The following is a 13,988-nucleotide window of genomic DNA, read 5'->3' as shown; positions in this document are numbered from 1 at the left end:
GAATAATGTGATTATTTTCTAGATGACAGCCACGTCAGTGGTCATATCTTTCGATCAAAATTTGTGATTATTTCCTGCGATCGTGGCAACATCCGTTTATCTTCCCGGCGATCGTGTCAACACCTTTGATTGTTTCTCACAATCCAACCAAAAACTGGGTTAATATACCACAATTTTGACAACACCAGTGATGATTTCACACGATCGCGGCAACATATGTGATGATTTCACACGATCGCAGCAACATTTGTGATGATTTCCCGCGATCGCAGCACCATCTGTCATGATTTCCCACGATCGCAGCAAAAGCTTTTCATCATCCCTGAGATCGTGTCAATACCTTTTGATTATTTTTCATGATAACAGTGATGATAATAGCAACCGTGAACACACGTGTAATGATTTCACGCAATAGTGGCATCATCTGTGATGATCCAAACACCCATGGCTTTTTATTGTGATCCTGACAACACCAGAATTGTTATGTTGTAAGCGTCTCATACGATCACGGCCAAATCAGTGAGTATCTCATGATCACGGCAACACACGTGATGATTTCTTGCTATCATCTCAACAACCATGAATATTTTTTGCAATCGTGAATATGGTCGTGATATTTTCTGCGATCACTGGAATTTCTGTTATTCATGACAGTTTCTTGCAATCGGGATTTTCAACCACACGAAAAAATTGGAAAATAGGCAACTTTGTGCAGATTTTTTGACTATTACTCACACATAAAAATTTTTTCTCAAGTTCTTGACAAAACTCAAACAGATTTTTTTTTAATTCACATACAATTCCCGGTTTCTAGGTAGGCTGGACACCCTTAGTATATCAATATTCTGTGATATGATAAATATTAAATCAACAACAGATTGTGAAACACATACCAGAGTCTTTGTCTTGAGCCTCAACCTGTGTGACTAGGTGATTGATGTTGGCATCCTCAGGCATGGCCTCCGCAACATATCTCTCCTTGTTGAACTTGGGCGCATGATCATTCTTGTCAGCTATCTCTATCCTGAATGTTTGCTGGCCTAAAACATCGCCACATCCGCATTGAAAATACATGTGCAGTACACTCTTGGATGGAGTACATAAACGTACTGTATGACATTGAGTACAAGCATCCATAAATTGTATGATTTTATTTTATAAGTATGATGCCACCAGGAGATGCACATTGTGATCATACTTCAGCTCCATGGCGAGTCTATCACCAACACAACACTGGGAATGAGAAGTTGTAGATATATTAGTGTCACAGATATGAAAAATGAGAATTCACTGAACCATTCTCCAGTCAGTGTACCAAGGAAATGCCTAGCACTTAATATATAATCTAAGAGCATTGACCTTGGCAGTCTATATGAAACATTACTAGTGGGAACATGAACACTTTCAATAGTTAAAACATTATTTCAAGTTGTGTTACTATTGTATGACTGTTGGTTACCTTTGTTTGGTTCTCCATTAACTTTGTTGGCCGAGGGAGAGTTGTCAATAGCGATCACCTTGACATTGTATGAGGCTCGCTCCTCCCTGTCAAACGTGACCAGAGTGGTGATGTTTCCAGTATACGGGTCAATCGTAAACACATCCGTGTTGTCCACTAGCTCGTACATAACCTGAATATTCATCAAATAGATTTAGCCAAAATATTCAACTAAACTAATACTTAACACTTACCTGTAGACTATTTTTATGACAATATCACTAAGAGGCGTCATACAGTAACACATTTTTAGTACTTAAAGGATTAAGTTTTGTTTGAGAATAATCATTAAAAATCTCCTTCCATTTGATCAGTAGCATTTCCCAATGGTCAGTAAAATCATGGCATGGGTGAGGTTCATAAAGGCCAAATTTCACAGAATCCAAAAGTAAAATATTTAATAAATATTCACGACCTTCCAAATTTCACTAAGTGAAAAAACCTACATGTTAAATAAACCTTGTTGTCCAAATTTCACTAACTCCAAAGGTATAATATTTAAATAAGCAGAGCGTTTCACTAAGTCCAAAGAACAGTCCGGGCCAGAAGTGCTGCAGGGGTTGCCATGGTCAGTTTGCAGGAGTTGCTGAGACTGTACTTTAGGACTAATGAAATTTGGATTTAATGAATCGCTCTGTTTATTAAATATTTTTAATTATGGGCTTTGTAAAATTTGGAGTTAGTGAAACGGTGATTATTTACAAGTTATACTTTTGAACTTAGTGAAATTTGGACTTAATGAAACGCTCTGTTTATTCAATATATTTACTTTTGGACTTTGTGAAATGCTCCTGTATAGATGGCTTGTTAAAAGCATATCTTATGATTATTTTTTACATTTTCCAGGTTAATCAGTAACCAGTATTGTTATAAGCCGAATGTTTAACAAAATTTAACTGACAGTTTCAACAAAAGAAGAAAATGTTACTCAAAAAGAGCCCAGCATAAATATTATTTATATTCTAAAACCAAGACATTACCAACAGCTTGCAGATAGTTTTACATACCTGGTTGTTGGCTGAGGTTCCATCACCATCGATGGCTCGCACCTGCATGACCGGTGTACCTGGAGGTTCATTCTCAGATACACTTCCACTGACAACCTCCGTGAATGTTGGAGTCCGATCATTCACATCCTCTAGTTGTATATTAATAACTGTTTCTGAGGCCAAGTTGTACTTGTTCTGGAAACATCAACAGAATATAGTGTGAAATTATGTTGCAATACTTTAAATACTAAATTTAAAATATAAAATATCTTCTCTGGTTTGCAAGACATAAATTTCAAACTAGAATTTTTTTTATGTTAGTAAATTTGTTAAAAGCTATATTTGTAGATATGCAAAAAACTATATTATTCTGTAATTGCTCTTGTTTTAACTATACACTATAATAATTCTAGTTCCAATACTTTTAAAAATTTACTTTAAAACTGTGACCATTTTAAAGTAGGTATTTTAAGCCATGTATGAATGGAGATGAGTGTAGGATTAGTGGCACGATCTTGTAGTCTTGTTAGTAACTAAGGTCGACATATTCCTTAGACACAGCTGTTAATTAAAAGCCCATACAGCCAATGGCAACTAAGGGACCTACAGTTTATAGATGAATTCTAAACACATTTTTGCCTTGTAATTAACGAATTGGTTTAATTATTAGGATAGGTAGTAAATAACCAGTGGACAATCATAAATACAAAGCAGCAAAATTTCCAGAAGGAATGTTCGCCTTAAATAAACTCTTCTCTGTACACACTTAAGTTAACATTTATTTTAACAACAATAATACAACCAATACATCAAAGGTCCTGTATGGGTGCAAAGAAAAAGTAAACCAGAATACTCAGAAAAGTCAATTATCAAATTATGAATTATTTGAGAGGGGGACACCTCCTCAAATAAACCTGTCAGGTGGAAGATCCCTTGGACTTCAAAATTAGAGGTGGAAACATAAATTTAAGTAACTGAAGACATGGAAGATACTGTGATGTTATGTTTTAGGCCTACCTGTATTCTAACAGTGAGAGTGTACTCAGTAATGCTCTCATAGTCCAGGTTCTTGCCCAATCTGATGTAGGCTGTGGTGCCGTCCCCAGCTGTCTCTAGCAGAAAGGTGCTGTCCTTGTTGGTCTGGTCTGTGCGGCCGTGAACCAACTCAAACACTGGCGCTTTCTCATCTGTGTTGGATCTGTAATCATTGCCTCCGTCAGATATTGTTATGACTAAAAAATAGTATGTTGATAGCTTAGTGAGTGTCTCAGTCTTTGGCGTGAGAGGTACAGGACCGTTCCCAGACTTAACAAGAATTTTGGGGTTGTACAGCCAATCAACTTCTCTAAACTGCACCAGGGTTAGCTGCAACCATAATATAAATCCAAATCAACAGGAAAATTTGCTAGGTAATGGGACTCATTCACCATGGTATGGATTGGCTAGTTGACCTGGCTTCGCCAACAGAACGTAATGATTTTGTTGATACATAAATCAAATGTAATAGAGGTAAAGTTTGGTTAGGAAAGTTTGAAGAAATATATTTTACATGCAGTTGTTGACAGTAGGTTAAATAACCTTAAAACCCATTAAATTCTAGCCATTATTATCTGAAAACTAGATTATTGGGAACAGCCTTGCTCCTTTTACTTCAGTTAATCATGGTTTACTGTAAATTGCTTTCTCTTTAAAGTGTTGGATATTTTTAAGACTCATTTGATAGCATATTATCAATTTGTATTTTACAATTGTTAAAAAGGAGAAACAGTTGAGAAATTTCAAAGGAGTAGTGTGATAACCTTGGTAACTGTACCACATAATGAAAAGGTTCAATCAAAAGTGCTGTGAATCACTCATTATTTTAAGAGCCCATTTAATTTATTACTGCCTTGGTAAATATCGAAAAGATGAACAATAAATTGGATAAACAACCATACATTTGAGGATCTTTGTTAAAGTTCAAGCTTCACCTTTGTAACGTACCAGTATACTACTAATGATGCACCAATGTCAGGCACCAGTTTCGGTGGACTCTACGTCACACCACTTATAATCATATGTGAACCTTGGTTACCTAAGTTTAATAATTGGACAGATTTATTTACTTCTTCACCATTTAATTGGTATAAATAAATTTCTTTATTTTTATTCTTGCAACCATCTCTTCCTTGAACTTTATGTTAATCTATCTTAAATATTATGGTCTGATTTGAAACGCCACTCTTCATAACAGCTTCCAACTGACCTCAACTCTTCGCGGGTATGCAGCAAAAACACTGAACTTCAATGACAATATTATCAGTGTTGTCGATCGATACTTTAGTGCAGCAATATTTTTTTAATCATAAATTAATAAAGTCTGTCCTACTACTTACATATTTATATATTTACTAAAAAAAATCATGAATAATAACCATTACAGATAAGGAATAATCACAAGCCAATGTAACAGGTCTCAGGACATCAATCATATAAACATAAACGGAGTGAATCGTTAACTGATGTATCCGATACACATATCAATCTGCCCTGTCTGGTACAACAATCATCATGGGACAATAGTCTAGTGACAGTCACGACCATTTAATAATCATAAATAAATCAACATGTTTACCAAGAAAGATTACTATACTACTTATGTACCATTGCAGTAGACATTCATAAGTGACATTTGCAATAAAAAGATCAAAATATCACACAATAAAATTTATTTTTATTTGCAGGCAGTTTAAAAGTTATGATTTTAGTATAAAATAGACCTAATATTAATAAACTACTTTTGATGAAGGATTAAACAGGACAATTGGTCAAAATTTCAGTATGCTTGATTCAACCCTGATTAAATTAAGATGTTAAAATAATATAAACAACAACAGAGTACCCAACTAAGCTTAAACCCTGCCAGATCAAACAGTAGGACACCTGTTAAAAAAAGGCAATGATTAATAATAACTCTGCGTTTTGAAATATTGACCAAAGTGTCTAGCCGACATGGAAATTGGGAAAAACATAAATAACTGCACATTAATTTTGCATGAAACCTACAGATGTGGAATGATCGCCAAGAGCCTATGGCTGAGCACCTAATAACAGCGTTCGGTTGATTCTTTTTTGAAGTCAGCGAGATATAAGAAAAATTTGATAGCCATAATCATGGATGTTACTACGGCAGATCAACGTGTATTAGTAATTGCAGAAGACGATCACGATACTGCCATGATCCCCAGGCCAATTAAATGTGTTTACACTTTTCCTGCATTCCTGGAGAGAACTACAACTCATAATAAATACCGTACTCATTCATATCCTAGCTGAACTGGAAGAAACGTTGTTCTAAGAAAACTGTTCAGTTGTAAGATAACAGTTTCTAAGAGCTAACTATTATTTGCTCTCTCATTTTAAATGGGCATACCTATACAATAAACTTTTAGTGTTCTGTTATAAATTTGTTTATATTCCCAGTAAATACCAGAAATTTTAATTTTTCTGAACAAACAAAAGATTTATAAAGCATTGTAACCATGACAGTAACAAGGCCAGATTAACAATAATCCATTGGCATTGACAAAATGATGCATTTACCAAGGGTATAACCAACCCATTTCATCATACAAATGGCTACAAGGCACTTTGATATTATGCCCCACTATTGTAATGGGTATGATTGCAATCCATTGACAGGCAATCACTATATTTATCCTGAACCAGACCACACGCAAGTGGGAATTGAATTTTTTAGCTTTACTATACATAAAATATTCTTTATAGTAACGTTAGTCAACTAAAAACTGTAGTACGCTATGATAATACGTCACTAATATAAAATGAAACACTAGTAGAGTACCTGTCCTTCGTACGGGGTTGGCATATAAGTATAAAATGCTTATTGCAGTTATGGGAGAGGACTAAATATATATTTACATGAGTGGTTACTCTGTTTTGGAATAATGGGCAGTTGATTTCACTAAAGGATATTGAACAGTATACCATACACTAACCAACACAAGTACTGTACAATTCTCATCCCATGGTAAATTTTGAAGCTAGTTTTTCGTGCTTAGTTTATGTCCGGTCACACTGATCGGTAGTGTCGACAAAATTTATTTTTTATTATTTTAGGGTTAATTTCATGATTTGTGCTTTACTGTTTGGCTATAAAAGCTAGGGGCAGAGTTAATAACAAGAAACAAATTGTAAACAAAACACGACCTCTAACAGTGCACTGGACAGAACGAGCAACAAAATTGTCTTCAGCTGATCTTTAAGCATTATAGAAATCTAATAAGGGAGTATGTTTATCCATAGCAATACTTTACTGAATAATATTTATATACAAGAAAAAAAGTTTTTACAAAAAGAAAATTTAAAAAAAATGTTAACTAAATTAACACTTATAATACATTATCTTTGACTGAATTGATAGAACTAGACACTAGACAGTCCATCCTAAATGCTATAGACCTCGCCATTTTTAAAATAAAAATTATGTAGTTCAATTGAATCACCAACAGAAGAATGCACCGATGTAAATTGATGATTCCCAGTCAAATACGCCAACTTTTTAAATAAGTCAAACTGATAGAGTACTTATTTTTTAAAGCTATTAGGGGTGTGCGAAGCAGCAAAAACTTTCGATTCAAAGCAACGATTTGATTCAAAAGATTTTCAATTCAAATCGATGAAACTCGATTCGAAGCAATACCACATTTTTCTATTCGTACTTGTCAATGGAGTGAAATTACAATAGGCTAATTAAGCTTTACCACTTGTTAATGAAAATTTACGTTGATGTGGTATTAGGCCTATTCAAACATATGGTATACATGAATTTTGGGTGAAAAAATATTTATTTTTTATCATGTATTAGGAGAACCTGTATTGCTTTTGCTTGAAATATCAGTGAGCTGCTTTACTAGCCTATTTCATAATTTTTACTTGCAGAATAATATTTTTAAGCATGTTACCTATTTTATTGTATTGATTTTACAAATAAAGATATATTTTGGTGTATACAAAGTAAAACATTTGCAAGATTTATACTGAAACTTTCAAATGGTTTACATAAGCGGACCTACAAAAATACCAAAGTTATTGGTCTGGTTGGTGACTAGTTTTGGCTTTGTTTACAGTAGGCCTAGTAAAACATATCTCACACTGGTTACACTTAAAAATACTACTCATAATTTACAATGTCTAAACAAAATATTATAATACAATTAAAGCAATATTTACAAACAAAAAATTAATTAAATTGAATGCCTTCACAAAGGAAACGCAACAACAACGCGCTCCTGTATTACGGGTATTGCGTTGACTTTCGGAAGGCGTTTTGTATATGGATACTGACTCCCTCATGAATTGAATAGTTTTTTGATCACCACCTGAATCGAATCGTGATTCTATGCATTGAATCAAATCAGAATTTTGATGCATTTTCGATGCATCGCACACCTTTAAAAGCTATAACATCATATAATCTCATATGATATTTCAGTAGCCTAAATAATACTAGGCCTAGGCCTAGGTAACATACAGTTTTAGACTGTACTCTGCATGACACTCTTTCAACTATGTTTTTTTAATGAAAAATAAACAACAGCTCTATGAAAATGAAATGTCGAATTTAGTATCCAAAACCAATGGTATAATCAATCGCAAGTATACTAACTTGGCCTGGAGCTTGGCAATGTTGTAGCTGAAGTCGGAGATGTTCTCTTTGAGTATAATGGGAGACTGAGGAGTGTAGGTGAACTGTGGAGCTTTCTTGTGGGACTCTACCACAGAGATCTCTAGGTCTATAGTGGCGGAGTTGGGGATCTCTCCTTGATCTGTGGCAGTGGCTCTCATCAGGAAATGGTACCCGGGGTCTTTCTGTGAAATCACATAAAACACAATACAATAATGACAATGTACAAGTATAGCTTTCTTGTGGGACTCTACCACAGAGATCTCTAGGTCTATAGTGGCAGAGTTGGGGATCTCTCCTTGATCTGTGGCAGTGGCTCTCATCAGGAAATGGTACCCAGGGTCTTTCTGTGAAATCACATAAAACACAATACAATAATGACAATGTACAAGTATAGCTTTCTTGTGGGACTCTACCACAGAGATCTCTAGGTCTATAGTGGCAGAGTTGGGGATCTCTCCTTGATCTGTGGCAGTGGCTCTCATCAGGAAATGGTACCCGGGGTCTTTCTGTGAAATCACATAAAACACAATACAATAATGACAATGTACAAGTATAGCTTTCTTGTGGGACTCTACCACAGAGATCTCTAGGTCTATAGTGGCGGAGTTGGGGATCTCTCCTTGATCTGTGGCAGTGGCTCTCATCAGGAAATGGTACCCGGGGTCTTTCTGTGAAATCACATAAAACACAATACAATAATGACAATGTACAAGTATAGCTTTCTTGTGGGACTCTACCACAGAGATCTCTAAGTCTATAGTGGCAGAGTTGGGGATCTCTCCTTGATCTGTGGCAGTGGCTCTCATCAGGAAATGGTACCCGGGGTCTTTCTGTGAAATCACATAAAACACAATACAATAATGAGAAAGTATGAATGAATATGCAAGTCTCATAAAATGCAGAATCTAGGACTGAGTCTAGAATATAGAATGGAAAGTTTAAAGATATACACCATGAAGGAAGTTGTGAAAAAAATGCTCAAGAAATAGAAGTAAAAATTCAAGTCATTAAAAAAATTAATTATTTGCTTGAAACTGAAAGTGATTCTGTTTTATTTACAGAATAATTGCAGAAGGATTTGTGATTCTGGTTTTTTCTTACTAGTAGTGGATAAGCATAATATAAATAGTTGTACTATTTATAAGTCCTGTTAGTATTTGTTTTCATCTTTCACTGTCACACAAACAATGGGTTGTCAGGTTAAAAAAAATTTCCACAGTACACAGCGTTCAATTCACAGACATAGGCCTACTGTATCAAGATTTCATTCTTAACTCACATCAATATCTCGGTTGAGAATTATGACTCCAGTGTTGTTCTCAATATGAAAATAATTTGCTTCCTCGGGCTTCTTGGCTTGCAGATCGTAAAAGACCTTGCTGTTGTTGCCGTCGTCAATGTCTGTGGCTGATATCTTCATCACCACATGACCAGGCACCAGATCCTTAGGCACTGACTCTACGTAGTTCTGTAACCACAGATATAAACAATAAGCATGATGCTCAGTGCTTACCAACATCATTTACCTTAAACAAAAATTATGGTTATTTGAAGTATTGATTTGGTCAGGCTTCAACTGATTAATAGTGTTAGTGCGGGGGAGGGGTGAGAACAAAAATATAACATACTCCGTTGTGTCACCTCTTAACCCTTTTGTTGCTTTGTTTCCCAAAAAATGCAAAACAATATAGGTATCGTTGTTGGTATTTTTTTTTTTTTTTATTTGGACAAAGGACCATGAAATATGCCAGAAAGTGATTTTTAATGTCTTAGGACATGTGATTTTAAACTTGTACATATCGTACAAGCTTAATACGGCCCAAGGCAGGTTGGTGAGGGCCGACTTTAAGCGAAACGCGATTGAGGACTGTCAAATGAATGGCAACAAAATGTGTTCCACCAAATTATACGGGTGGGGGAGATGCCCCTCAAAAAGGATTTGGCCTAAGGAAGTTGCCAGAGGAAAAAAGAAAAAGGATGTAAAGCCTGCTCTGGCAACAACCACCCTGAGGGGAAGTCAAGAAGTTAACAAACAGTGTGTGTATGCTGCAGAACTGGCGTGCACCCTGAGTGCATGGGAAAGCACATTTGGTAGTAAGAAACAAAGTTGTAAATAGTGTATATATGTTTTTAAATTAACATTTGTGACAGTAATTATCTTTCCAAGACTTTAAGTATTTTTAAGACAACGGTGTTTCGGTTCGGTTTAAGCTATACTACAAACTCGCGGCAAAAATGTAAGTAATTTTCTTTTTACTTATAACTTTTATGAAAATTGTCCAATGAACTTTCAGGATTTACTCCAAATAACACATACTCTTTGATAGTAATAGATTTTATATTACTGAGTTTGACCTTGGATATGTTTTTTTTATGTCAAAGTACAAAAAAAAATATATATATATATATATATATTTATATAATTATACAATACCTATTATTTTTTATTTTTTCACTCTGTCTGTTATATTTGATATTATAAAACATACTATACCCTAAAAGATTAAAAAATGCCATGCCTATATCTTTCGTCTTAAGAGAGTTTTGATTATTTAAGTAAACCTCTGGAATAGGTCTATAGCCATATCGACTCTTAACACTCTTGGGATACAACCTGTACAAAATGCCAGCCCCCAGCACTTTTCAGAAGAAATTCAAAAAAACCAGTAGCACTGAAAGGGTTCAAGCAAATCTTACAGTGTTAATATATAGTAACTTGTTTAAAAACTCTGTAAGGCAAAATAAGTTCTGTCCCGACTTTACGAGGTTAACCAAATATTTGTTAGAGGAAATATAAACTAATGTACATATTTTTTTTAGTTAAAAAGTATAGAGGAGTAGCCTACTTTAAAAGGTATGAAGTATACAATTTAGATCAAATTTGTGCAAATCTACATTGAACACATTCCACTACTTGGTTTCTATTAAATAATTCCAATGCTCAACATAAATTAAAGTAAAAATACCCCCGCCGCAGCAAACCTGCAGACTAAGCGAATTTCCATTTGACTGATTGGATTTACACTGAAATGTCTACTTAAAAATATAACATTTATTCTCTATTTAAATAGAATTAGTTTAACTAGTACTTAGGTTTGCTGCATCAGGGAGGGTAAAACTTTTTTTTTGTAAAACGTTAATAGTTAGTAAGAAATAAAAACATTTTCCTAATTTGATCAAAATATGTTCATAAACAAGCAAACTACAACAATTTACTTATTCTCCATAAGAATAACATGGGAATTTTAAATTTATAATTTTTTTGAATTTTCTCCGTAACCATTAGGCGCATAATAACGCTTCAATATACTAAATTATTTGTTTTTTTAAGCTCTACAAAATGGTTTGGAAAGAAATTGCTAAATTTTATGTTTTTTGGGTCAAAAATGGGAAAAACCTATTTTTACCCCATAAAACCCCCCGTAAACCCCCGTTCCCATGGTCCGATCATGCTGGATCGCGAACTCGTTCGAATAAACGTAGGTTTACACGTTTGTACCAAATTTCATCAAAATCGGATCATTTTTGCTCGAGTTATCGTGCTAACGGACACATATATATATATATATAAATATATATATATATATATATATATGAATTTGAACGGATGGTGTTTTTGGCCTCTAGGGACCTCAAAATGAAAAAAAAAATCGGTCCCGCGTCCAGGTCTTACCATGAGTACTACGGTAATAGCTTATTCCCTATATGGGAAATTCGCTAAAAAAACTTTTACTGCAAAAAACAATCCCAATATGGACTAAGAATTATCTAAAATTTAAAAGAAAGCCCCATGGCAAGATGCCAACGATCAAGAACCACTTAAAGATAATAAGTTGTTGAGAGGTCAATTTACTAAGTAGAGACATGGCTGCTTAAAAAAATCCTCTCACTACCACTTTATCTTAGCACCAGAAAATGCTTGAAGGTTGACATCATATCTTCTAAATGATAAGACAACATTGGTAGGGCTTGTATCGAACGTGTTGATTCAAAACTACAATTTCATTCTACATCCATGAGTACAGTTAAAAATTAATTAGAGCCAAGGCAAGTAAATTAATTGTTATCAGTTTATATCTTAACATATTCAATTAATCACATTATCAAAGAAGACTTTATGCTTTTTAAACAACAAAACGATTTCCTGCTGTCATCAGCATCATTGTAAAACAGTATATGCAAATAGCTTCATCAATGTATTATTTCTTGTTCAGTTAGTTTTCATTTAGAAAAGATAAATACAATTAAACCACTAATGTTTTTTTTTACTCAAGAGTCAAGCTGAACTACTGCCATTTTGCTAGTGTTTGTTATTTCACTGCCTGATGCCTTCTCATTTATATTTTACTGCCATCTCTGGTATCAGATGTTCTGCCTTTGTCTAACATGGCTTTTATTGCTCCTACACCATAAAAATCTCATCATGGGTTTATCTGCTCCATTCCCATTCCACCTGATGGCTCTTCTCAGCACATTCACCTTTCTCTGATATTGATATATTGACTGGCATACAATATCCCACAACCACATAATCAATAGGATTAAAAAATGTTATTCATAAATAAATTAGTACAAACAACCATTGTGTGTTAAGGTTTCAATAAAACGACCAAACAAACTGAAATCACACAATGAAACTGTGATTAACAATTAAAACACAGGTGACTTGACTGCATTGTGCAAACGCTTTGTGTATTTAGGCCACTGTAAATTGTTTGGAAACCTGTGTATTTCTTTGACAACCAATGACATAAATTATTATGCACAAAAAAGACTAAGGCTTTGCTAAATATACGTAGATACATTCCCTATTTATTTACCAATACGGTGCACAATAACTTGCAAACATATAAAACAATATCTACACATTAATTCATGCTTTTGATTACCTTCCACACATATCCACGAAAGACCTGCATTGTGGTAGACGATTAAAAAATATACAAACTTGTACCAAAGAAAGTAACAAAAATACATTTTGCATTGGACAAAAATACATTTTGTAATCCACATAATCGATAGTATTATGCATTTTCATAGAACTGTTCATGATTTTTACAAGTTAAGGTCCAAATAAGAAAGCTCTTAGGTCTTCTAAGATAAAAATGGAAAAAGAGACTTAGGCATCTAAGAACTCCTAAAAATAATGCAATTCGCATTCATGCATTTAAACATTTAAAGCAAATTACATGGTAGAGGAAGGCTTCAAAAATATATTATATGAATACAATAATAGCTAAACCTCACTGACATGCTAAAGTAAACTAAAAACCCCATAAAGATAAATGATTAACATTAGGCGGCTTTAACATTTGTTGCGGTGAGCAAAATTACGATTAAAAATCATGGCTTGGAGTAATCAATTGTCAATCAACGATAACAAATATGACATGCCCATCTGGAAATCATTAGTGATGATTTTAATGCCAAACAACAACATTCAAATTTGCATAATACTTGCATCAAGCTTTTATCATCATCGGGTCTTTTTATTAATTAGCAGTTTGTGATTTTCAAGTTATAGTTGGGACTGCATATAGAGGATGAAAATGTTAAACAAATCGGGATCAATAGCTAATAATACTTCTGATAATAGTAGGCCTACTGATATTAATTTGAACTTTAGGTAAAAAATTCAGATAATCTAATGGCAATACATAAAAAACTTCTTTGAGTTGCTAAAATTAGCCTAAAAGTATAACAAAGGTGTTAAAATAAAGAAAACAATTTCTCAGATGAGAAAATATCTCAATCCCTACAAGTGCTACATAAGCCTTGAAATAGATTATAAGAAAATTAATTATTTACTTAA

The 13,988-nt window shown here is 34.1% G+C and overlaps 1 protein-coding gene across 1 annotated transcript in view; it reads right to left on the bottom strand.

Annotated features, from left to right (window-relative positions):
- The window catches only part of LOC128986792 (DE-cadherin-like), a 478,258-nt gene that overhangs the window by 24,346 nt on the left and 439,924 nt on the right, over positions 1 to 13,988 (bottom strand). Inside the window, exons 6-11 of the mRNA XM_054407314.1 lie at positions 9,456 to 9,644; positions 8,156 to 8,358; positions 3,505 to 3,685; positions 2,506 to 2,682; positions 1,460 to 1,631; positions 894 to 1,040 (exon numbers count right to left, since the gene is read on the bottom strand). Coding sequence (XP_054263289.1) covers positions 894 to 1,040; positions 1,460 to 1,631; positions 2,506 to 2,682; positions 3,505 to 3,685; positions 8,156 to 8,358; positions 9,456 to 9,644 — 1,069 coding nt within the window. The remainder of the gene's footprint in view (positions 1 to 893; positions 1,041 to 1,459; positions 1,632 to 2,505; positions 2,683 to 3,504; positions 3,686 to 8,155; positions 8,359 to 9,455; positions 9,645 to 13,988) is intronic.

The sequence above is a fragment of the Macrosteles quadrilineatus genome, unplaced genomic scaffold (genome assembly GCF_028750875.1).
Source record: "Macrosteles quadrilineatus isolate MER2022 unplaced genomic scaffold, UCM_ALF_1.0 Scaffold_2__2_contigs__length_208266976, whole genome shotgun sequence".
Lineage (NCBI taxonomy): Eukaryota > Metazoa > Arthropoda > Insecta > Hemiptera > Cicadellidae > Macrosteles > Macrosteles quadrilineatus.
This window is presented reverse-complemented; position numbering and strand designations above follow the sequence as displayed.